Here is a 26,831-nt window from a genome sequence, read left to right on the forward strand (position 1 = left end):
ACTCTCCAAGGAGGCAGCAGGGTAAGGGCAATACCTTAGGGAGGAAGAGGGCAGAAGAGGAGGGCTGGAAACACCGGAAGCATAGTTTGTCTAAGCACTATTAAGCAGAAACAATTACAATACGATCTCAAAGCCATAATACTTAAAAAACGCTTTTTACCCTTCTAACCTTAGAAAAACTCAAGTTATATTTGATTATCCCCTAAAAGACTCATTCATCTTCCCCCACAGAACGAGATTAGAAGAGGAATCCCATATTTTAAAAAAGTTTTTATTTTAATCCTTCCTAGAGGAATACAGATTTGAATGAAACATATTCATTCCATAAATACATTAGCAGCAAAACCTTCCCACCAGGGTCCTGTACTCCAGCCCAGAGGTTGTACCTCTGAGGAAGAGAGCATGTTCCACCAACCCTGTTGACTTAAGCATGTGCCTGCTCCTTGCTAAAAGCTGGATATGCAAGTGAGACACAAAGACTGGGTGGATGGACAACGCAAGCTGGGACCCTGAAAAAAGGCCACATGGTAACCATTAAGCCTCCTTTGCCTTCTGAATCCTTTGGCATTCTCCATGCTTACCCAGTGAGGTCCTTCAGTTCAGAGACAACTGGAAAGGTCTAACCTCGCAAATGCACCAATGCCTTTGGAGTCACTTGTTGCTTTGGGTTGGCAACATCTTAATGGTGTCTTGATACTTTCCATAGGGTAAACCAAACAAAAAAGATTCCCTGCCTTCCCTTTCATGGGCTGATGTACCACTTTTCAGGTGAATCCACATGTATTTATTGTCAGGAAATAATCCAGCAGGCATTATTTGGGCTCTCCACGCCTCCAGGTCCTTTTTGTCTGAATGGCTGGAGGCTTTACTGGAGACAGAGAAAGACATGTCTAAACCTACAAAGATCTCTATGTAACAATAACCACGTGACTCATCCTAGCTCTCATCAAATCCAGTTTCTTCGACAGTAGCCAGGCATCTTTCCTTCTTTTCTTCTCTCCATCACTGCCTACTGACTGATTGCTCCTTTTTTATTTGCGCTCTAAGCATCTGCTGAAAATTTGGGAAGCAAGATCTACCCTAAACTCCCAAGGAGCCAGGAGAGGTTAAGGCAGGTGCTGCTTTAAACTTGTTAGCTGCAGTCTAAGTAACACACTACTGTGTTCCAATCCATTTTGGGATGAGTCTAAGTCATAACAGTTTGCATAAAACACAATCAGTAATCAGGATGACTGTGGGGCAGGGACCAAGTTTAAAGTGTTACCAAGTCACAAGGCTGAGACGAAAATGGAATAATGGAAGAATTTTAAATAAATCTGATTTGTTTGGGCAGAAGGCAGTTTTGATTCAGACATAAATGCATCTCCCAGATTATCATGTAAATAAAGAACAGACCTCAAAAGCTGTCACTTTCCTTCTCATCCATCACTTAAAAATAGGGCACATGCTCTCTTTTCCCAATATGTTATAAAGTGTTTTCATTAGGTTACTCTTCTTGAAGTGCTTTATCCATTCCCACTCAGTCTGACTATTGGTTGGAAAGAAATCAGAAACCACTATATAAAAACCATTGTACTAAATAACTGGTTATGTGTGTTTTCCCCTTTGTATTTTCCATCCAAAATAGTTCGCTTCTTTTTCTTTTATTTATGTGCAGAGAGAGACTCATCTGCTGAATACACAGCACTGTTAATCCTACAGTCTTCTGTCCCTACAGAGTCTGCTAGATCTTCCTCCTCTGAGTCATCCTCTTCTTCCTCCTCCTGTGCAGGTGAACTGGAGGTGGGCCCTTTGCAGGTTTTCAGGTGGCGGGTGAGATGATATTTGGTTAGATAAGCCTTTGAACATTTTTCACAGACATAATCCCGTTTTCCTTCATGAGAATTGAGATGCTTCTTTAAGTGATTTGTTCTAAGGAACAGCTTATCACACTTGGGACACTTGATCTGGCGTTCTCTAAGAGGAACACAAGAAAAAAACATTTGATTTGGAGTTACAAATGACAACTAAGGCCCACATTTATTCTTCACAACCTCAGATTTTTGTCAGAGAAGCTCTGCCCTTCTAGAATCATACAAAAAAGTCATAAAATATTTGTATAGTTTTAACATCATGGGCTGATTCTATTTTAGAATTCTATGTCCAAGGGACCATTATTTTGTGTTTTGATTCTTTCACTCAATATGACGCTTGTGAAATTCATTCAAGTTGCTGCCAAGTAACAGTAGTTTGTTCCCTTCCTCGCTGTATATACTATTTATGAATATACCACAACTTATCTACTTATGCTACTGGATTCGTCTATTGCTAATGGATGTTTTTTATTATCACAGGCAAGACTGCTACAAACATTTCTACACTTGAATATGTTGTTCTACAAAATATATGAGTTTCTCTAGGGTATATAACCCAGAGCAACACAGTTGGTTCAAAGGATATGTACACTTCAACTTTACTAGATAATGCTGAACTGTTTTCCGCTATCAATATACACATCCATCAATAGCCACTTGAGAGTTCCTGTTGCCCCAGAGTCTCACCAACAATTGGGAGACTCAATTTTGAAATATGTTTGCCAACTGGACGGTACATAATAGTATCTCACTATGGTGTTAATCAGTATTTCCCTGAACTCTATTTTCATGAAATTGCCACTTTTCTGTCCTTCTCTTAAACTGGTGGTTTTCAGCTAGGGGTGACAGCCTCTGTGGAGGCACTGGGCAATGTCTGAAGGCATTTCTAATTGTTATAACTGGGGGGGGGGGAGGACGGTGCTACTGGCATCTGGTGGGTAAAGGCCAAAGATACTTCTAGATTACACTAAAATGCATAGGGAAGCCCCACAACAAAACTTAACTGGCTCAAAATGTCAATAGCATCAAGGTTTCAGTAACCCTGGCCATTTTAGAGTTAAAAAGAACCTTAAAGAACATACAGACCAGGAATTTTTCAACTCTTTTGGAGCAGCTGAACCCGATGTCTTAATGAAACCCCGATAGGAAATAGTTAAAATACTTGAAAGAGTGGTAGGGTGCAGTGGGGAGTTCTGAAGCCTGGTGTCCTTAGCATTTCTATCATCCTCTGCTTGCAAGAGATGGCAGGCAATGAACAGTTATGTGGAACCTGTGGAATTCCCTAGAGCCGTTTTAAAACCAACAATCTGGGCTGACCCATGACTCACTCAGGAGAGTGCGGTGCTGATAACACCAAGGCCATAGGTTTGGATCCCTATATAGAGATGGCTGGTTAGCTCACTTGGGAGAGCGTGGTGCTGACAACACCAAGTCAAGGGTTAAGATCCCCTTACCAGTCATCTTTTAAAAAAATAAAAATTAAAAAAAATAATAAAACCAACAATCTGATCCAATCTTTTAATTCTGTGGAGGGCAAAAATTATGTGCATGAAAATTAAGTAACTTTGCCCAAGGCCATAACACAACCCAAATTAGAAGTCTAACCTCTCATCCTCTAGTACAGTGGTATTTTTACATGTGCATTCAACACATATTTACTATGTGTCTAATATATGCCAGGCATTTGAGATGCTAGGGCTGCAGGATGTGGTTAAACTAGGTCTCCATCTTCATGGAGCTTATATTCTAGTGGAGATATTACACCATACACAAATAAAAAATATAGAACATGATATCAGAAAGAAAGAAATACTATGAAAGTAAATGAAGCCAGGTAAGAGTGATGGGGTCCTGTTTTAGATAAGACAGTCAAGGAAGGCCATTCTAAGGAGATGACATTTGAGCAGAAAACTGAATGGAACGAGGGAGGAAGACATGCAGATATATGGGGGGAGAAGTTTCTAGGTAGAGGCAGTACAGAGCAAAGGCCTTGGGACTGGAGTATGTTCCGCATATTCAAGTAGTAGCAAGAGAAGGGCCAGTGTGGCTAAAGTGGAATATGAGGAAAAACGTAATAAAAGATGAAGTGGGAGAGGTAGCCAAGTACCACTACCACATCATAAAGGGATTTCGAGGCTGTGGTAAAGACCTTTTAACACAAACATGATGGGAAACCACTGGTGACTTATGAGTGGAGATGGGCACTATTTCATTTGTATGTGAAATAGATTTCTCTGCAACATGGATAGAATATACTATTTCTATGTGCAGTTGTGTGTTGGGGAACACATGAAGAGAGATAAAGAGCAGCAGCAGGGAGGTCAACTGAGAGACTACTGAACTGGTCCACACAAGAGAAGCGGGTGGTGTGGACAAGGTGACAGTTGAGTCAAGGAAGGAATGAAAGACTGAGTTAAAGATCACTCCAAGGTATTTGGTTTGAGCAACTGGAGATGCCAGTTACCAGTTGTTGAACACTGGGGAAATCAGGTTTGTAGGGTATTAATAAGAGCTGAGTTTTGGACATGTTTGGTTTGAGTTGCCTAGTAGACATCCAAACCATCAGAGCTGCTGAGTGATGGTTAGATGTATGAGGCTGGAGATATAAATCATAACGATGATATATGAAGCCAAGAGACTAAGGAGATGACCTGAGAATAGGCATCACTGCTCTTCCTCTCTTAGAGGAAGAGCAAAGCCAGTTTCTGCCACAGCCCTTCCACTCTCAGGGGAACACTGTAAGAGAGGAACTCCTCTTGCATTTGGTTTTAGGGCTGCGGCTGTTTTCTTTTTAAGCGGATAAATAAAGAATGCCAATATCCTACCTATATCCATGTGAAATGCCCAAAAGTAAAAATACAAACATCTGAGAATTTTACTAATGATCTCTACAGAAAGCCTAAAGTCTCATCCAAATATATTTTGAGTGAATAGTGTTTCTTATATGAATGACTTATACCAGCTTAGTTCTGACAGTCCAAAAATTTCTGTGCTACTGAAGTTTGGCAAAGAAGATTATGATATTTCCTCATCCTAACAAAGAGTCCAAATTCACATTTGATAAGAAAGTGTTTTCACTGGTCAGTACCTGATAGGGTCTATTCTCAACCCAACTGGAAAGAGCCACACAACGAATCTCAAAATAATTTGTATTGCATTATGCTGTGAGGTGGCTACAAAAAGAGCAAGTGCAAATTTAGGCATTACTTGAGGAAACAGTTAAGGTCAAAGAAGATAATAACTCCATTTTATATACTAAACAGAACGTATCTGGAATACTGTGCTCATTTTTGGGTATCAAATTTGAAACTAGGTGAAATGAGGAAAAGTTGCAAAACCTAGGGACATTTGGCTCAATGAAAGGAGAGCTTAATGAGAACTTAATAGTGACCATAAATTGTATGAAAGGCTATCAATTTAGAGGAATATTTAACTTATGTGTATCATTCCAAAGGGCAGATATAGAATGAAAGATAGAGGCCGATATCAATTTGATTCAAGTAAAACGTTTCTTCAAAACTACATCAATTGTATGGTATTTAAGAAGAAACAATATATCCACTTGGCACAGATATTGTGGAAGAAAGTCTTTCATTTGGATAAACCTATTCTCAATCCTGGCTGGACATCAGAGTCACTTGGGGAGCTCTTTCAAATACCAAGGCCACGGCTTTAGCCCTGACCAATTAAATTAGAATCCCCAAGGGTGGGGTACTGGCACTAATTGCTGTTTTTCACATTGCCCAGGTGATTATATCTCTCCCACCTCCCCAAACTCATATGTTGAGGCCTAACCCTCAATGTAAGATGGCGCTTTGGCAGGTAATTAGGTTTAAGATGAGGTCATGAGAGTGGGACTCCATGACAGGATCAGTGTCCTTTAAGAAGAGGAAGAGACCAGAGCTCTCATTCTCTCTCCCCGCTCCCCTTGCCAACTGGGTGGCTTAAACAATAGAAATTTATTTTCCCACAGTTCTGGAGGCAGGAAGTTGGAGATCAGGGTACCAGCATGGTTGGGTTCTGTCTAGAATACCATTCTCATTCCTTACCCTTTTTTACCTCCCTGAATAATTCTCATTTATCTTCTTTAAGACTTAGGTCAAACTACCAGGAAGCTCTCCCAGACTCTCCTAGGCTGGGTTAGGTGCCTTTTTCTATGGTCTTTCAGTATCCAAAGCTTACTAACAACTGCAACACAGTATGATAAATATTTACTTGTCTGTTTCTCCTACTGGACTTTGAGCTCTTTAAAGGTAGGGACAGTGTCTGTTCTCTCTATATTTCTATCACCTAGCACAATGCTGGAGAACAAAGAGGTACTTAACAAAAAGTGTTAAATCAATAAATATACGAGATTATGTTTTGAAAACATGAATAGAAGTAAATACAGAGAGTAGATGTGAAAAGAAAAAGAAAGCAAACAAATGGAATCTTCCAGGATAAAACCCAAAACTTAAGTGTTTGGGGCTATATGGAACACAGGAGGTATCTACCAGGGTACCAAGGCAGGAAACAGATGATGAGCCAGCACTCGCAAGCCCACACAATGGCTCACCATCCAAACGACAACAGCATGGCTGAAGGGTAACTTACTGTGTGTGGATGAGCACATGCTGCTTAAGGTCCTGTCTCCGCATAAACAACTTGTCACAGTAATCACACTTAAGATTCTTCTCGCCTGTGTGGATAACCATGTGGGACTCTAGGTGAGCTTTCTGGGTGAAAGACTTGTCACACAAAGTACATCTGTAGTTCTTCTGACCTGCAAATTAACCCAAATTATCACACTGTGAAGAAAACAACTGCTGGCATTCATTCTCAAGACAAACAGGCATGAGTGGGTATGCAGCAGAAGCAGGAATAAAGCAGAGCTGACTGGTAAGTGGAACTTTACTTTCTAGGGCTATCTACCTAGAACCACTCAGAGCTACTGAATTTATATTCTGCAACTAAAGATAGTAAAGTTCCTTTAGGACCTCCTACCTAAATACAGTTGTTCCTCAGAATATGCAGGGAATTGGTTCCAAGACTCTCCATGGATATCAAAATCCACGGATGCTCAAGTCCCAAAGTTGGCCCTGCAGAACCTGCCTACATGAAAAGTTGGCCCTCCTTAAACACAGGTTCCATATCCCAAGTATTCTGATCCACAGTTGGTTGAATGTGGACATGCAGGGATGTGGAACCCATGTGTACAGAGAGCCAGCTGTACTTATTGAAAAAAATCTGCATATAAGTGGATCCACACACTTCAAGCCTATGTTGTTCAAGGGTCAACTGCGTATATATTTTTGAATGTTTATAGCTTACATATGACTTAAATTTGAAAAAAATTCACTTATAATCCTAGTGCCCTAATACAATTTTTTTATTTTTATTTTTAAAAAAGATGACCAGTAAGGGGATCTTAACCCTTGACTTGGTGTTGTCAGCACCACACTCTCCCAAGTAAGCTAACCGGCCATCCCTATATAGGGATCTGAACCCATGGCCTTGGTGTTACCAGTACCACTCACCCGAGTGAGCCACGGGCAGGCCCCTCCAACACAATTATAAACAAAAGAACAACTCATGAATTCTAGTACTTTTCTTTAGGCAAACATATATTTATGAGCTACATTTTATAGTTTTCTAGCTCTCTTTTTTAAACATATAATATGACCTCATAAACTAGGAATGAAATAAACTCCTTCCAAGAATGCAGAAATAAGATCTCTCCAAGTCAAGGGTCAGCAGATCTTTTTGTCTATTTCGTTTTTGGCAACTGGCCAGCACAGGGAACCAAACCCTTGACCTTGGCATTATAAGGCAGCACTCTAACCAACTGAGCTAACCAGCCAGCCCAGCAGACCTTCTTTTAAAGGCTAGTCAGTATTTTAGGCTTTGTGGGCCATACGCTATTCGTTGCAACCATTCAATTAATGCAAAAGGATGAGAAAGAAACCTCCCTTTGAAGATTTGGAGAACAAATGACCCAACCAAGAAATAAAACTTTAGTTATTTTGTATTATGTATGAGAAAAATAAATACTAAAAGAAAAGAGGTGGTTTGCATGGAGTTTAGAAGATGAAAGCTCAAGGGCCGGCCCGGTGGCACACTCAGTAGTGCGGCGCTTGGGAGCGTGGTGGCGCTCCCGCCGAGGGTTCGGATCCCATATAGAGACCGGTCTGCTCACTGGTTGAGCGCGGTGCGGGCGCAACATCGAGGGTTGCGATCCCGTTACCGGTCATGAAAAAAGACAAAAAGGAAAAAAAAAAAAGATGAAAGCTCAAAAAACATATTTTGGCAATGTTTACTGAGCAATATTCAATGGACAGAAACTGGTTTTGGCTGGTGGAGGGGTGAGCTCTAATGGGAAGCTCAGGCTGCTTCTAAAGATTTCCCTTTGCTTTAAGTCCAGACACACTGATGAACTTCCTGATTATTAACTGCATTTTCCCAGGAACCTTCAAACTATGATAGGGACACCTGGAAAGTAGAACCTCTTAATAACTGGAAGTAATGCCCTCCGGGAACCTCAGTTATCCCATGAAGGTTTACCACCCAATGAGGCCCTGCCAACAGCCATCTGCCATCTAGATTCTATCACTGACATCACATTTCAACTCTATCTTCAATATCATCTCTCTGCAAAGCCTTTACTAACACAATTTTTAATTACTGCAAAAATTTTATTCTGATAGTCCAGTACAACTTACCTGTATGTATCTTGAGGTGGGTCCGCAGGTTGCTGGGATCACTAAAAGCCTTGCTACAGAAATCACACTTGTGGGGCTTCATGCCCATGTGACCCATAAAGTGGACATGGAGTTTGGAAGGAGAGATAAAAGCTTGGGGGCACATCGAGCACTTCCACTTCCTTTCTTTGCTGTGGCTTGGCCCATGGCTGCTGCTGTGGCCCTGGCTAGGAAGATGGTTATGGATGTGGCTTGTCAGATGGGCTTTGAATTCTGTATAGGAATTGCACTCCTTGCCACAGTTACACAGGTGCACGTCTGGGTGTTCAGGAACACCTTTAAGAAACAATTACTCAATGTCTCCTGATACTTAAATTTTAAAACTTGTGCTTGATATTAATAATTGTTGTTTGCAATTTTCCTTTCTACCAAAATTTCCAACTTGCCCATTACCTGTAAAACTAAAATGTCTTATACAATGCTCTATCCTCAGCAACTTAAATAGTGTACCAGGCACATAGAAAGCACTGGTAATGTTTGGTAATGCCTTTTGCAGGCAAAACATCTAGATTTTGTTGTATACACAAACTCTTGAATATCACTTGTCATCATGACACAGCACAAAGAGATAGCCTATGCAGTTTAAGTCAAATCAAGGGACTTTTGCTGTCCTTCATGAATTTAAATCTCAGTGGTGTTGGCTCAAAAAGTGGCCTCAAGAACTTCAAAGCCCCCAAATCAAAAGCCTACCATAAAAGATCATTTCATATGAATACTGCTTCGTCAACATTCAGCTTGTGAAGAATTCACAGATTTTAACACCTCGAATATAGGTGTTACATAGCTTGCTTTTATATATACAAAGGTAAGTGATTTGCTTCAGCTGGTGTGTAAATCATGACCAAAACTTTATTCTTGGTCCTTGGTGTTTTTACTATGCTAGATTCATGACAAACAAATCTTATATTAACTTACCAATCTGCTGAGCATAATCCCGGCTGTAATAAAAAAGCAGTTCGTTTTCAGGAGGGATATCTTGTGAAGTGCAGAAATAGATTTTTCCATCATGAGGATAAGCCACCAAATTCTGTTCTTCCCGGTTCCTAAGTTATCACATTTAATAAATCAAGCATATTAATTTTGAAATGTACACTAAACACATCATACCCCCATAATAAAATCCTATATGAAACCTAGATAGAATATCTTTAAAAAAAGGAACACTTTTTAAAAGATTACTCAATGTCTACTGATACTTAAATTTTAAAACTTGCTCTTGATATTAATAATTGTTGCTTGCAATTCTACTTCTACCAATCCTGCCCTGTAATTCTACCCTTCTACTATGTTCTCTGGATCATATTTGTAATTCCCTAATCTACCTATTAGGAAGAACTTGTATACATCAATTGATTATCCTCTATAGTCGGAAACACTAGAGTCTGTTACTGGAAGCAAAAAAGAGTAAATGAAGTCTTAAAAAAACAATATGACAAAGATACAGAGATAGCAGGCTGAACAAGAATTAACTCCAATTACAGCCTGAGGGGTTGACTAACAGCCAGAATAAAGAGAAGGCGCCCACTTTATATGATTGCTTATTGTATTAGTACGCTGAATAAACCGTTCACTAAGAAAAGACAGTTTGATGCATTATGACTTATAATCACCATCAGTCAACCACTACTAGATTGAAAAAGTTGAAACGTATTCAGCTTTTCAGCATGTCCAGGTATCAGTGAAATTTGGATTCTTCGCTCTTCCCTATTTTATGCAAAGCTTCCTGTTGACAAACATCTAAATGGTAACTATTTCTCTCATCTAAAACTACTCTTACCTGGCTTTGCGCACAAACATCATCCAATTACATTCATTTTCATCTGTTGTAATGATGCAGAATTCTAGGACACCACTGTGGTATATCTGCCAACAGAAAGCAAACATATGCCCAATGAACTGACAAGCAATAAAGTACTACCCTAAATTTAAGCCAGCACTCATCTCATTTTACTCATTTGTCATAGGTACCAGCTTTCATAGATGGTGTGAAAATATGACTGCCTTCTCCACATACTTTATCATTTCACCAGTCCCCCTACCTTCAGCAAAACAGTAAAAATCATCAGAGACCTACACTCAGTATATAGAATGACTTTGTTCTTGATTATCCACCATTTGGCTGAAAGAGATAAAAAAAAGGTCTACTTGTCTTAATTAACTAGTACACAGTAGGCCCTGAATGACTGAATGTCTCATTAAGGGCAGAGTACAATCCCTTCTCATTATTTTTCCAATTGAACCTAGTATTCTTCTGTGTTCTATTTTGAACACCAAAATTATTAAGTCCCCAATGATAGTGGCAACTTACCTTTCCAATTATCACAAGACCCACTTCCCCTCACTTCAATTTAGCAAGCATCATTCTCAACTCATTGACTGAGATTCTATACAAACATATTAAAGGAATAGCTGTTTACATAAAAACCTTGCATTTCTAGCCCTTCCCATTAGAAAACTAAAGAAATAAGGCTGGCCAATTAGCTCACTTGGTTGGAGCATGGTGCTGTTAACACCAAGGTCCAGGGTTTGATCCCTGTACTGGCCAGCCGCCAAGATATAAACAACAACAAAAAGATAGGAAACTAGAGAAATAATCTCAGTTTCTAATTCTAGAACTGTTTCCCAAGGTAAATATTTGAGGAATGTTTCAGTTGATTACAAAATAAGACTTTCATTATATAAACAAAAGTCCATGGCCTCAGCTGCCACAAGTAATTAAGATGCACAAAAATGACTAAAATTGAATTATTTCACAACACGCAGACCAAAACAGTTCATCCTCTATTTCCAAAGCTGGCATTTTGTTGTGCATTTTAACTTGGCTACCAAGAATAGAAAGGATGTAATATTAAATAGATGACTTATAGGGAATGGCACTGTATCAGACCTGGCTAATTCTGACTTTCTTTAACTTTCTAACTACCTCATCATAATAAAAACAGCCAGAAGTCACAGAAAAATTTCATCAGCACTGACCTTCCAGATATGGTTGACTGCCTTGTCTGTCCATTCTGCCACTTCCATGGAGTGACTTTGCTGGCCAATTAGAGGCCCAAAGCAAGTTCGCACAGGAATGGTTTCTCCAGTCCATACACCTATCAAAAAGGACACCAATTACACAACAATAATTTAAACAATAATAGGATATAGAAGAGAGAGGTGCTTACTCCATGCAAAGAATCTAATTTTCCGTGAACCTAAGAACTACTGATATGCCAGCACCCTTGAAAGGTACCTAAGCTTTGTGGGTGCTAGTCTGTAAATATGTAAAATGTGATGAACAGATTCAATAGGGCTCAGAAGAAATGCAGAGTAAGAAGCAGCGTCAGAAATTCTTGAACCTCGTTTTATACATGAGGAACCTGACCATGTCCCTCCAGATATATTGTTTTGGAGTTGATACATAAAAAAGAATAGAAAACATGATTCTATTAAAAACATACAAAGTAATTACTATAAAATAAATCAAACTTCTAAAAGAAAAATAAACCTAATTTCATATTTTCAAAGAAATGACACAGGAATTCAGAAGCCATGATAATTTCAAATACGGGTTAAGTATACTCTGGCAGTTTATAGTCCATATTTGTTTTTCCTAAGGAGTATTAGACAATTTACAAATATTTGATTTAAATATATTTTGTGCCATAAAATTATCAGTGGTGAATTTTCCGTGTTCCTATAAAAGAAAGTAAGTTTCAGTGGTGTGTTCTTAGGATAACTGTTAGGAGAAGAGACAGCTGAAAATAAAAGTCAAGCCTTCAAAGACTCAGGCCAGGATTCTCTCCCTTACTCGATCCTGACTCTAAGAAAGGGGAGGTTTCCCATTAAAGTTTTCAACTTGATTTATTGCTATCACCACTAGACAGAATAAATATACTTTAAAAGCATAAATCTGAAACCATAAATTGACTTTTGAATCAACCAAATATCAGTAAATTATACAAGCCTATTTTTACAACTCTACCCTACAAAGGAAGAGGCTTGCCAGGGTTTTATGGTTCCACAGTTCTTACCAACTTCTGCTCCCACAATTGACTGGCGGAGAACAAGCTGCTTTGGGAGAGAAAGCCTCGCTCTGCTTTCTATCGGAGTGTCCGGAACAAAAGTCACTGGTCCATGATCAGGGCAGTCTGAGGGATAGGCTCGGTCACAAAGAGTGCACCCTATAGATGGCAAATTTGAGAGACACAAATTGGTTTAGTTCAAGTAGATTAAGTTACCACATGATTTGTTGTTTAAATGCTAATTACTAAAATGTAACCAGTATGAGGTAAGGTCTAGGAGAAATATTCTCATCAAAGAACCACTTTCTTATACTAAAATTCATATCTATTCTTATACCTCTCTTCAGACTTCAGTCTGAATAGATCTGACTTTTCTTTTAATCCAACAGGACAAGTTTCCTATTCAGAGCATAAGAGAAAGACTGATCAAAAAATAACACTGTATTAACTCAACAATCAAGTATATTGTCCTTTACATTAAATAGTTAAGTAATACTTTTAAATATGACGCCCTGAAGTCCAAAAGATTCCAATGCTGAACTATAAGAGGAAACTGAACTGAAATGTGTTAGTCATGCAGAGCTGAAATATAGATGAGCGTACAGGACAACAGAATCAGAGTCAGCTATACCACTGTACTCTTGTTTCATTGTCAACAAACTGGTTGTCCAGAGTTTGATGACACATTCTTAAAACAAACAAAAAATGGGAATCTGCTCTTTTGGAGAGCAGGTAAAATCATATTTTTGCAGACGAATTTGCTTAAAACTCTTAATTTCTTATTGTTCGCATTGCCTTTCTTTTTGCACTGTCAGAGAGGCGGCTGCCTTCATCTATCGTTCTCTATTCTTACTACAGCTTCATTTTTTTTTTTTTTTTTGTCTTTTTTTTTTTTCGTGTCCGGCAACGGATCGCAACCCTCAGTGTCACGCCCGTACCGGACCGGGACCAGCAACGGGATCGCAACCCTCGGTGTTGCGCCTGCACCTCGCTCAGCCAGTGAGCGGGAACCGGTCTGTATGTGGGATCCGAACCCTCGGCGGGAGCACCACCGCGCTCCCAAGCGGCGCACTGTAGCAGTGCGCCACCTGGCCGGCCCACTACAGCTTCATTTTTACAAGTTTATCGGGGTCCTTTTCCATAAAACTTCTTTTGCTCTACTCTTTACTCCTTCCTTTCTCTGTTAAGGAATAGTATTCACAACACTATTAGTCAATGACTCAGTTCAAACTTTCCAAATTCATTCACAAAATACGTAAACCTTAGAACCACAGCCATCTAAGTATCTTATCCTCCTAAGCAATCCATTAGAAATTTCTACTTAAGGGCCGGCCTGGTGGCGCACTGGATAGTGCGCCGCTTGGGAAGCACGGCGGCGCTCCCGCCCGAGGGTTCGGATCCCACATACAGACCGGTTCCCGCTCACTGGCACCGAGGGTTGTGATCCCGTTGCCGGTCCCCGGTCCGGTGTGGGGGCAACACTGAGGGTTGCAATCCGTTGCCGGACACCCATCTAAGTATCTTATCCTCCTAAGCAATCCATTAGAAATTTCTACTTAAGGGCCGGCCTGGTGGCGCACTGGATAGTGCGCCGCTTGGGAAGCACGGCGGCGCTCCCGCCCGAGGGTTCGGATCCCACATGCAGACCGGTTCCCGCTCACTGGCTGAGCGAGGCGCGGGAGCAACACCGAGGGTTGCGATCCCGTTGCCGGTCCCCGGTCCGGTACGGGGGCAACACTGAGGGTTGCGATCCGTTGCTGGACACGGAAAAAGACAAAAAAAAAAAAAAGAAATTTCTACTTAAATGGCATAAATACTGATGTTTTCATATTCAGGCGAAACAGTAATAATATATTACTTCTTCAACTACTACTTGATTAAAAATTCTTTGAATTGCCAGATTAGAGATCACCTACATTTAATGAGAACTGACTTTCCAATGCTCTTAAGAAGGGGAATCACCTCCAAAAGATTCAAATTTCATACTGCAAAAAGTGCTTAGAGGTTTCTCCAAAGAAGATATACAAATGACCAATGAGTACATGAAAGATGTTTAACATTAGTTACTATGGAGATGCAAATCAAAAACACAACGAGATGCCACTTCACACCCACAGGGAGGGAGAGAGGGAGAGAGGGAGAGAGGGAGAGAGGGAGAGAGGGAGAGAGGGAGAGAAAGAAAATATTGGCAAGGAGTGGAGAAACTGGAACCTCCGTACACGGCTGCTAGGAATGTAAAACAGCACAGCCACTTTGGAAACAGTCTGGCAGTTCCCCAAAAAGTTAAACACAGAGCAATTCCACTCCTAGATATACGAGTATATCCAAGAAAATTAAAAACATATGTTCATATAAAAATTTGAGTATTCATAGCTTCATTATTCATAATAGCCAAAAAGTAGAAACAAACCATCAACTGCTAAATGAATAAACAAAATGTGGTATATCCATATTACAGAATATCATTCAGCTATTAGAAGGAATGAAGTACTGATACATACTATAACATGGATGAGCCACTGCAATATTATGCTAAGGGAAAGAAGCCAGACACAGAAGGCCACACACCATATGATTCCATTTATATGAAATGTCCAGAATAGGCAAATCCACAAAGATAAAAAGTAGATTAGTGGTTGCCTGAGAATGGGGGGAAAGAAATGGGTAGGGAGTGAGTGAGTGGTAGTGAGTATGAGGTTTCTTTGTGGAGAGATTAAATGTTTTAAAATTAGGTAGTGATGATGGTTGTACAACCTTCTGAATATACTAAGAACAACTAAATTGTACACTTTAAAATCATGTAAATTTTATCTCATTTTTAAAAATCACACTTAGAAGTAAAAGATTCCATGTGCCCACTTCAGAAAGGATCAGTGGGGCTTATTTAGGCCACCTCTTACCTTCTGCTAAATTAATGAGCCTTACATTAATTACATTCTTGAATTAAATTATTTAAAAGTTATAAATCTGGAACTTTAAAAGATTAATACTGAAGGTCTCCCCACTGGCTTCTGTGGCACCACACCATCCTGGGCTTCCTCCTACTTTTTTGGCCCTCCTGTTCAGTCTGCTTTGGAAGCTCTTCCTCTGCTGCTCTTCTCATTCCACAGTCTTACTAGATGATTTTGTCCCATTTCCACAGCCATGATTAATAGTCATGATCCCTAAATACTTCCAGACATAGACCTCCGAGCGCGAGACTTAACTTTTCATTACACATCTCTACTGGGTATCTTACAGACACAAATTAACATGTCTAAAACTAGACTTACCACCACTCCTCCAAAAAAATAACCTAATAATCCTCCATTTTTCATTATTCTGTCTACCTAGTTTCTATCTACCTAGTTTCCTCTGCCAGAAACCAAGGTTTTCTCCTTAACCCTCCCCTCTCCCTCAACATCCAATTGTTCATCCAATCAACAAGCTCTCTTGAGTTCTCTGTAAAGGTCTTCCACTTTTCCTCATCCTAATTACCTCTACTCTAGGTTAGAAAATCATCACCTTTCATTTAAATTATGGCATCATCTTCCTAACCTACTAGTCTCTAACAAATCTCATTGCCGTCACATAACAGCAGAACCCCACCCCAGTCCTCACTCCTCAAAACCCTTGACTGGTCCTAGAAGACCATTTGTGTTCTGGTTCCTACTTCTCTCACCACGATTCCTCTCCTCACCAATTCTGACCACTAATGACTCTTTTACTTCTAGGAACTTATAGATGCCAACTCCTGTCTTCCTGACTCTCAACTGCCTACATCCTTCCTATCCCTACAGTCTGTACTAACATGTATGCTACCTCCCCCGGTTAAGTCTTCCCTGACCGTTCCATGGCCAGGTAGGTTGCTCCCATTCAGGCTACTTTAGCACCATGTGCTTAACCTCATCTTTGTGCTGATCACACTGCATTGCAATAGCCTGTTTACTTGCCAATGCTTCCTGTAAGTTCCTTCAAGGTATGTACTGTCTCTCTGTAGACCATTCTATTCCCAGCATCTAGCACAGAAGTTGGCATACAGTAAGCAATCATGTTCTCTGCATGAATGAAGCACGTAGTGACACCAACAAATCAACTGTTTTTATACTATTTTGTTGTTGCCCAATAAAAAGAACTATTACATGCCCAACTATAATTCATATGCACTATGAACAACAAAAAAATGCATTTATATCCACCTACATTTTTCCATAGAATTATACAAGTAAAAGTGATCTAATAATTTTTGGGGGCCGGCCCATGGCTCACTCGGTAGAGTGCGGTGCTGATAACACCAAGGCCACGGGTTCGGATCCTATATAGGGATGGCCGGTTCGCTCACTGGCTGAGCGTGGTGCTGACAACACCCAGTCAAGGGTTCAGATCCCCTTACCGGTCATCTTTAAAAAAAAAAAAAATTAAAAAATTAAAAAAAAAAATAATAATTTTTTGGTCTTATGTTGAAAAAGCACAAGGCATAGCTTGGAAATAGTTGCACAGAATAGCCTAACTGAAGTTTACCTCTATAACTCTCTATTTGTGAAACCTTGGGAAATACCTTAAATATCACTGGGCTAAGCTTATCTTAAATACAGAAAGGACTACTTTATGTTTCCTTTCTTCAGGAGGACGCTGTAAGAACAAAGGAAATGTTTGTATATCATTTGGCTTACCTGAGGAATAGGGACCACATTAAAATAAAGGACAACATAACAGCAAAGAAAAATTCCGAAGTCTAGTTGCTTTCAATACTCCCTTAATCATTGGCAGACTTTGTGACTAAACTTTTTAGGGATGAATGGCCCTTTTAACCAATATTTCCAAAAGAGAAAGACTAACACAAGCACACTCACAAATTGTAAACAAGGTTGCCATGTTTTCCTTGTTTGAATTGGAGTCTTCCATTTGCAGTGAAGGTGGTACAAAAGAAAGACTGTCTGAAGATACATCTACATGACCTGTTCCCATAGCAACCTCCTGGGTGATGGAGGAGACAGCCACAGGTTCTAGGCTGAGGCCAACTTCATGGAGGGAAACAGATTCTAGAGAGGCGAGGTTGTGTGAGGTAGAGAGTGCCACGCTTACAGAGTTGGTGCTCATGGCCACGGTGTGGATGGAGTCACTGAGGGCACTGTCAGACATCCCGTTGACTCGACTTGCAATGTGGTCTGTCTCCATGACTACAGGGAGCTCCAAGCCATTCCCATGAATGGGTATCACACCACCATGTCCTACAGTGTCTGCTGCAAGGTTGTTGCTCACAGGATCCACAGACAGAGGTTCATGACTTCTGGAGCCATTTGGGATTTGGGAATGCTCGCCTGCAACACCATCCATTGTAAGCTCTTCTGCCATTCCATCTGTAGAGATTGGGCTGGTAACCCTAGAAACATTTTCCATAGTGATTGTTGTGTCCAAGGCCACCTCATGGCCATCACTGGGATGAAGACTTGGGGCACCATGTGTGTTCACAGAGCGAGAGTCTATTGAAACAATGCCTGGTTCTAATCCAACATTTCCATTGGACTGATAGGGATCTAGTGCTGAAGGGTTATTGGCAATAGATAATGCTGTATTACCATCAACATTTATAGAGTTGGGGTGGATATACTGAGGAGGTGGTCTGTCAGCTAAATAAGATAAAATGCCTGAAAAAAGGAAAAGATGAAATATCTAAGACTTTTTTGTACATTGTTAAATACAAAGAATTCCAAGTGCTAGAAGCTATTTTCCTTACAAATATAATTAAGTTAAAATAATTTCCTACTGCTTTATGATTTAATCAATATATATACTTTTATAAATAGCAACATATATATACCATAATTGACTTTTTCCTGTGAAACTCAAGCAAATCCTAAAAATTTAACGATATTTCTTTGAAACTGACAATCAATTGGGCCGGCCCAGTGGCGCACTGCACTAGTGCGCCGCTTGGGAAGCGCAGCGGCGCTCCCGCCCGAGGGTTCGGATCCCACGTACAGACCGGTTCCCGCTCACTGGCTGAGCGAGGCGCGGGAGCAACACCGAGGGTTGCGATCCCATTGCCGGTCCCCGGTCCGGTACGGGGGCAACACTGAGGGTTGCGATCCGTTGCCGGACATGGAAAAAGACAAAAAACAAAAAAAAAAAAAAAGAAACTGACAATCAATTGGGCCGGCCCAGTAGCGCACTGCACTAGTGCGCCGCTTGGGAAGCGCAGCGGCGCTCCCGCCCGAGGGTTCGGATCCCACGTACAGACCGGTTCCCGCTCACTGGCTGAGCGAGGCGCGGGAGCAACACCGAGGGTTGCGATCCCATTGCCGGTCCCCGGTCCGGTACGGGGGCAACACTGAGGGTTGCGATCCGTTGCCGGACATGGAAAAAGACAAAAGACAAAAAAAAAAAAAAAAGAAACTGACAATCAATCATTTAAATGCTGTCTTTAATATATACATGGTTATAATTCCTGAGTCCTAAGATGCTAAAATTTGCTCTACAAGAAATAATCAAAAAGTAAAATGATTTTAAGGCATATCTTCTACATGAAAAATAAAACTTAAATACAATTTAGTTTAACTCATTAAACTACCATAACACATTAAACTCTATTCAAAATCAGTCACAATTATACCTGCTTTATTAAAACAAACAAAATCTCAACACTCGTGCTTGCAAGGATGCAGTGAAATGGTACTTGCTGCACGGCCAGTGGGAGTGTAAATTACTAAAACCTCTTTGGAAAGTATATATATGAATCTCAAAAATGTTCACGCCCTCTTGCACAAGAAATTCTACTGATGGCACTCTTCCCTAAATGCAGTTTATATGCACAAAGATGTTCATAAAAGCATTAGTTACAATGGTAATAAAAAAACTGGAAAAACCAAACTATACACAATAAAGATTGACATAATAGCCCATCAAGTACCCGTTCGGTAGAACAGAATGCATCATTAAAAAGGATAATTATGAAAACCGTGTAGCAGCAGGGGAAAATACCTATGTAAAAATCAGAGAAAAATATTAAGTGAAAAAAGTAAACAACTGTACAGAAAGTATGATATTAATTATGAAAAACAGTAAAAACCCATACACCAAAACGAAAGATAGGAAGAAAGTACACCAAAAAGATTGGTGATGGGACTATGAGCAGTCTCTCCCTCATTTGCTAAATTTGCTGAAATGAGTATATAATACCTTTATAACAGAATGAAAATTCAATAAACTTAAAAAAAAATGACACTGTAGCAGGAAGTGGTTGGTAGGAATTACAACAGCCGAATTATAAGCAGTATACAAGACGCTAGAGGAGAAAGGAGAAAAATTGTTTATGTGCAATTAAGAAATTTAGCTTACTCAAACTGCTATATTAATAAAGTGTTATATGCCCATTCTAAGAGGAAAAGTACATAAATGTAAACAAAGATTTTTTTCCACCTACAGAGTAATATATGAGTGACAAAAAGAGAAAAGTTTTATTCAAATCTTCAAGAACAAGGTTAAATGGTGGCTCTATTCTTTGTTTCTAGCATCCCAAATAACTATAATACTTACCAGGTAGAATGGTTCTGAAGTAACTGCTCTCCAGGTGAGGGTAAGGTGGTGGAGGTAGGGTGTAGTTCCTTTCAGGTAACCCACACATCACTCCTCGATCCCCAATACCCATTGGGAGCATCAGAGACAAAGCGGAAGGCAGAGAGCTCAGGGAGGGACCCAGGTTTGGAATTGCAACTGGTAGGCCTGCAAAAAAAAAAAAAAATTTTTTTTCCTTAGTTAAAAAAGAAAATTAGTACTTAAGAATTCTCTCTATAACCACTGGCTAACCTCTTAGAAAGTTTTTTGGACCCGTGAATCACTCGGGAGAGTGTGGTGCTGATAACACCAAGGCCATGGGTTCGGATCCCATATAGGGATGGCCGGTTCGCTCACTGGGTGAGCGTGGTGCTGACAACACCAAATCAAGGGTTAAGATCCCCTTACCGGTCATCTTTTAAAAATAAATAAATAAATAAAAATAAACTCTTACAAAGTTTTTTGCGTATAGGGAAAAATTTCATCTAGTAGCCCCTTTCATCCCTAGATAGATACTGTTGTGCGAATATCCACAAATATGACTAAACAAAGTAGTCCTAGTCCCAAAGTTAGTTCTCAAGTTAGTTTTATTTATTTATTTTTTTAAAAGATGACCGGTAAGGGGATCTTAACCCTTGGCTTGGTGTTGTCAGCACCACGCTCACCCAGTGAGCAAACCGGCCATCCCTATATGGGATCCGAACCTGTGGCCTTGGTGTTATCAGCACCACACTCTCCCGAGTGAGCCACAGGCCGGCCCTCTCAAGTTAGTTTTAAAATGCCAAGTAGATTCTCCAGTTGTCTGTATTGCTCTTAAGTACCAAAACATTTCATTTACAATTAAAAACCTAGTTTAAATACAATTCAAGAAAAATTTTATACAGGAAAAAACAATGGAAAGAAACGTAAAGTGTTCCCAGAAGCAGTCTCTGAGTAGTGATATTATGGATTTTTTCCTACATTTTTTAACTTTATTTTCCATTTTATATGTTAGGAATGTTTCATTTTTAAGAAATTCAGATATGCTTCTACTTGGAAAATCATATACAGTTAGATATAAAGCCACAGATTTACACTTTCATACAGTCTTTTGTACATAGGTTGTACTTAATGATTAATAAAAAATTTAAACCTTAGATTATATCTACTTTGGATTACATCTATTTGCGAAGTGTTGAAGTGACTCTTACTGTGCCTAAGTATAACAAATACTCACCAACTTGGACAGTGCTGATTTGTGTATTTCTGTCAGGGGCAATATTTTTTAATAGGCCTTAACAAGAGTGTCTACTAAAAGGAATGCCGAAGAGACAATCAAATGGGTTAACAACTAATACATTTTTTAAAAACCTTATTTTGTGGATACATAAAGGAATGTGAAGAGACCAGAGTTTAGATAAAACTTATTTAACTGCTATGTTTTACTAATTAAGCAGGTAATTCTCGGGCCGGCCCAGTGGCGCACTGCTACAGTGCGCCGCTTGGGAGCGCAGCAGCGCTCCCGCCGAGAGTTCGGATCCCACATACAGACTGGCCGCTCACTGGCTGAGCGAGGTGCGGGCGCAACACCGAGGGTTGCGATCCTGTTGCCGGTCCCGGTCCGGTCCGGGCACGATACTGAGGGTTGTGATCCATTGCCGGTCACGAAAAAAGACAAAAAGTAAAAAAAAAAAGTAAAAATAAAAAAAACCCAACAAATGAAAAATCCCAATCCTTTAATAAAGTACCCATTATGTTCCTGATGCTGGACTGGAGGCTAGAGAGAGACATGAATAGCCTTGCACGAATACCTTAATTGTATTGGAATTTACATACATTTTCCACTCCAATTTTGTGAAAACAGATGAGATCAAAATGTTCCACCCATTTTGTTCTCTTGGGCTGGTCATGCACTGCCATGATGAAGATTCATATTTGAATCAATCTACCCACTAAATTAATAACAAGTTAACTTAGAGAGATGAAGTGAAGAGTCCAAAGGGGACACAAAAATCAACTACACTGTATAGTGATATATTTTTTAAAATAAACAAACAAACTTATAGATTTATTTAAAATATTCCTAAACATTAAATCTTATTTTGATAAAGTCCAATACATTATAATGTCATATATCTTTAAGGATCAACAGCTTACCATCGTAAGAATCAATAGCTTACTCATTTCTTTTCCATTTCAATAGAAAAAAAAATGAAACTAGGCAGAAAAAAAGGTTTTAAAAGTACAGTGATAGGAAAGAATGAGCCTTTCCTCTCTCTGACTACTGAGGCTCATGGGGAGTTCCATAAAGGAGCTCCATCTCTGGTGTCACCTCTTTCCCCATAATTCTAGGCCTGGCACATTTGCAATTGCAAACCTAGTAGAAAATAAGACCCAATTCCCTGTTCATTCTGGGAACAGTCTTACATTAACCCAACAATAGAGTGCTAAGGGGTGAACCAAATGAATGAGTAACCCAAGATAAAATGCTAAGTCAATTACACTTTGGAAAAAAAGCTACCAACCCAAAAGAGGACTATCAGAAAAACTGCTGCTCCTATCCACTAGAACTCCAGTACGCTACAAAAATGTTTTCTTCTATTATGCTACCACAAGTGGAACTGCCATTCAGGCCTGCTTGGCTTTTCCCTTAAAGGGGCTTTGATGCCCTCTAGGCTCCATTTGGAATCGATAACACAGTTAAGTGTTGAAATGCAGTGGCTCTCACCTGGGGCAGGGATGGCACTGTGAGTGGGTGAGGCAGCCAACCCCAGGTGACTTCCTGAGACCGGCAAAGCATTGCTCACAGAAGATGAAGTCAGCTGCTCCATCCCCACTGGGCTCAGGTTCATTTCATTCATCCTAGGAAAGAGCATAAACAATTAGATATGCAAAAAATTACTTCAGTGACTGTTAATATACTGAAGAGCTGAAACAGTGTGAATGAGGATATGGGGCTTCACCGATAGTTACTTCACTTTTATGCTCTCAACTCTCTGAAAGAGCTAATGTCATATTCTTCCCACTGATAAGGAAATTGGGATTCAGAGATGTTAACTAACTCAAGTCAGTGTCACACAGCAGAAACAGAATTTGAATTCAGGTCTGGCTTGTTCCAAATCCTATGTACACTCTTTAAAGCAAAGTTTGTAATCCTTAGCGCATAATGGCAATGACAGTTTGTTTTTTTAAGTCACCCAAGCTTTTCCCTTCACAATATTTATTTTCTCCAATTGGCTTATTACTTCAAATCAGTACTTTTTAAAGACAGTTTGTTTTAACCTAGTCAAGAATTTTTACTAATCCTTTTTACCAGGAGTTAAGAAATAGTGGGGCTGATTCTGATTATCAATGGTGTGAAGAAGCACATCTTCCCAATGGATCACTTTTTAAAAATTCTGTATCAATAGCTTATTAATTAATCAGTTATCGTAATACCCTCCACATATCAAGGTTCACTGTGTAAGCTTTGCTAAAACTTTATAAAAAATTACTCCAAATTCTCACACCAATTCTGCAAAGTGAGGTAGATGAACAAACTTGGGTTCAAGGAGGGCATGACATATGCCCCAAATCACACAACAATTAAGTGAAAGAGCACAGATCGTCTTGCAAAAATACTGCCCAAAAGTTTTTCAATTTACCATACTTTTTATCTATACATCATTTGTGGTAGGCTGAAGAATCTATCTTTTCTATACAATTCATCTTGCACTGACATTAAAAATGCCTTAAGAGTAATACTGATTTGAACAAGACATTACTGGAGGTTAGTATAAAAAAGTATTAGTTCCTATATCAGAATTTAGAGACTGCTACATTATAAACATTGTTATGTTCAAGAAGCTAGCCAATAGGCTAGCCAAAAGAGGTCTCTAATGATCTCCTGTCCTTATACTGGATATCATAGTAATGCATTCTTCTCTGTGGCCTACATACATGCCAGGAGTAAAGCAGAGGAAAGGAATCTAATGGGGCTACATATTCCTTAGCAGTGAAAGCAAATCTAATTAGGTTTTTAATTCTGAAAATTCTCAATGCCATTTCTCAATCCATCTGAAAATAATATAGCTAACATTTTATTACTCTTTTACCATGTGCTAGGCACTGGGCCAAGTGATTTACATGTACCTATCTCTCCTAATCCTCATAATTACTGTGAGGTACATATTCTTAATCTTTAAAGATGAGGAAACTAAGACTCAGAGAGGCTAAGAAACAACCCAAGATAACATAATTAGTAAGAGACAGAATTCGGATTTAAATCCACATCTAATTGAAACTCAAGCTTTTATAACTCCAGTAAGAAAAATTCAACTACAATTAAAGAACTGTTTTACTTTTCACTCCACACAAGTCCAATACATTAGGACCTGTCTATGTATTACTCGTACTGTGGGATACATTTAAAGTCCCACATAGACTTGTTTCCTGCATTATTCGACATCCACTGGCTTCATCCTATCCCTGGCCAGACAGATCATAAAATTAAGCTCTCAGACATCAATAAAGTGTACAAGTCTGACCTAGAACAAAACAGCCACTCAAGGGGCCAGACTGTGGTTCACTCGGGAGAATGCAGTGCTGATAACACCAAGGCCACGGGTTCAGATCCCATAAAGGGATGGCCGGTTTGCTCACTGGCTGAGCGTGGTGCTGACAACACCAAGTCTAGGGTTAAGATCCCCTTACCGGTCTTCTTTAAAGGAAAAAAAAAAAACCAGCCACTCAAGGGGCCAGACTGTGGTTCACTCGGGAGAGTGCAGTGCTGATAACACCAAGGCCACGGGTTCAGATCCCATAAAGGGATGGCCGGTTTGCTCACTGGCTGAGCGTGGTGCTGACAACACCAAGTCTAGGGTTAAGATCCCCTTACCGGTCTTCTTTAAAGGAAAAAAAAAAAAACAGCCACTCAAATTTTTTTTGATTAGATGCAGCAAAACAAAGTCATCACCCTTACCAGAAAGACAGCTAGCACATGGCAAATGAGGAACACGTTAGGAAGGACAGCACACTAATAACAGTATTTTACTACACTATAAAAGAGTGCAAAAAACCCTTGTAGCCCAAAGAAACCAGCTACCTTAATTTTCAAAGTTTCTGGGCTTGAGCTGGTTTAAAACAGACTTTTCCTATAACTTTTTATAGCTACAACTATAACTAAAACATTACAATCACTAGAGCCATAATGGCCTACAACACATCGGTTACAATAATTTTTTAAAGTACAGCTAAAAGTCTGTAGCTTCAACTCCCATTCTGAAAATTCCTGAATATTAATCCATGTGTCTAATCTCGAGATAAAAATCAAAACAGTATTTCCAGGTTGACTCTTAGGCCTTCTCAAACCAGTTCAAACCAGAGTTTATTGCGAGAGGCTCAGCAGATTTCTGCTTTGTTGTAACTAAAATGTGATGACCTCAGCAGTCATAAACTAAAGGTAACTAGTTTCACAAAGAGAGAAAGCAGAAAAAGGGAATGTACAATAAGATCTTCATAAGACTTTCCCGTTCTAAAGTGCAATTCTGTTCTAACTTACTTTCTCATATGGGATTCTAAGATGCAATCTTGGAAAAAGGGTCAGAATCAAGATGAGGTAAGCTCTCTTTCCTTCCTTACCCATTTGTGGTAAAATCTAATTTCTTACATACTTGTGCAGTTTATGTGTGTGTTTCTAACTGACTTATGTGACTGTCTGCCGTTGCTGATCTCACTCACACCTTTTTCTTTGACATTTAAGAACATAACTGGAATGTACCCACTTTGAAAAATGCAGTGAACAGTTTCAATTTGTGTTTCATCTTCCTCATTCTAAGCATACACCCTTTGAAAGGGCTGTGAAAAAAAACCAGTCAAATACAACAATTTCTTTGGCCTGTTTCTGTACTGTACTGGGATGGTACCTTAAAGTACTTCAAACATCAGCACAAAGCTGGCAAAATTAAGAACTTAATTTTCCCACTTTACCATCCCTGCCATATGGTAACAAGCAATACTCAAGGTGAGATTAAAAATGCACTTTGTTTTCCCAAACAAAGACATTAAAGGCTCAAATAACTCAAAGACATAAGAAAAAGGTGCCAACCAACTAACAATAAATGTGTGGCTATTTGGAACAACTACTCACATTTGGAGTAAATTAGGATGAATGAGAGTACATTCAACCCAACACTAGTTTCTGAATTTTTGGTTCCCTTCAGGTCATAAACCCATTTGCAAATCGCACCTGTAACCTTCTCAAAGGCACCAAAAACAAAGGCACCAACTCTGGGCACTCACTTGCCAGATGTTTTCCAAAGACGTCACCAGGGCTGAGCTGAGCCCACCTGCCTACTCACCTGCGATGCACGTGCTTGGGGCTAAGTGTCAGAGAAAAGGGCGCTCGGGTAGCGGGGAACCGGCATCAGGGTTCGTGTTCCCGGGTCACGTGCTACCGCATCTTGCTCACAACCGCTGCACAAACGGGGCCACTCGTCCCCGGGGCCGCCCTGGGCCGCCCAAGTTCTCCCGAGGGCCGGTGGCCGCGCACCCCGCCACGGGATGGGGCATGCCAGGAGACACCCGGGGCCTATCGTCCAGAAGCTTCGGGAGGGAGGCTGCCCAATCTGAGGGAGAGGAGACAAGAGCGGTCACCAAACCTACGGAGGATGCAGCCCCTGTCCCCTAGCTACTGGAGAGCCCCAGCACTGCGGACGCCGCCTCCCCAGATGGCCAACCCGCAC

At 40.1% G+C, this 26,831-nt stretch overlaps 1 protein-coding gene across 1 annotated transcript; it reads right to left on the minus strand.

Moving 5' to 3' along the window:
* Positions 1-250: 250 nt before the first annotated feature.
* PRDM4 (PR domain containing 4) lies at positions 251-26,678 on the minus strand. The gene is made up of 11 exons (XM_008586595.1): positions 26,448-26,678; positions 22,838-22,971; positions 20,113-20,298; positions 17,430-18,224; positions 12,607-12,756; positions 11,567-11,685; positions 10,368-10,453; positions 9,506-9,633; positions 8,552-8,866; positions 6,447-6,615; positions 251-1,956 (listed from the first exon to the last, which is right to left on the minus strand). The coding sequence occupies exons 2-11, from the start codon at positions 22,968-22,970 to the stop codon at positions 1,644-1,646; spliced, it is 2,394 nt and encodes a 797-aa protein (XP_008584817.1). The 5' UTR covers position 22,971; positions 26,448-26,678; the 3' UTR covers positions 251-1,643.
* Between the last annotated feature and the right edge of the window lie 153 nt (positions 26,679-26,831).

The sequence above is a fragment of the Galeopterus variegatus genome, unplaced genomic scaffold, assembly GCF_000696425.1.
Source record: "Galeopterus variegatus unplaced genomic scaffold, G_variegatus-3.0.2 Scaffold4039, whole genome shotgun sequence".
Classification (NCBI taxonomy): Eukaryota; Metazoa; Chordata; class Mammalia; order Dermoptera; family Cynocephalidae; genus Galeopterus; species Galeopterus variegatus.

Bases quoted from the DNA above. Each gene is read 5' to 3' on its own strand.
- PRDM4 (XM_008586595.1), bottom strand. From the start codon at position 22,970: ATGAATGAAATGAACCTGAGCCCAGTGGGGATGGAGCAGCTGACTTCA. The intron at 18,225-20,112 runs GTAAGTATTATA...TCCTTTTTTCAG, and splicing joins CTTCAGAACCATTCTACCTG to GCATTTTATCTTATTTAGCT. The intron at 6,616-8,551 runs GTAAGTTGTACT...GTTAATTTGCAG, and splicing joins CCACCTCAAGATACATACAG to GTCAGAAGAACTACAGATGT.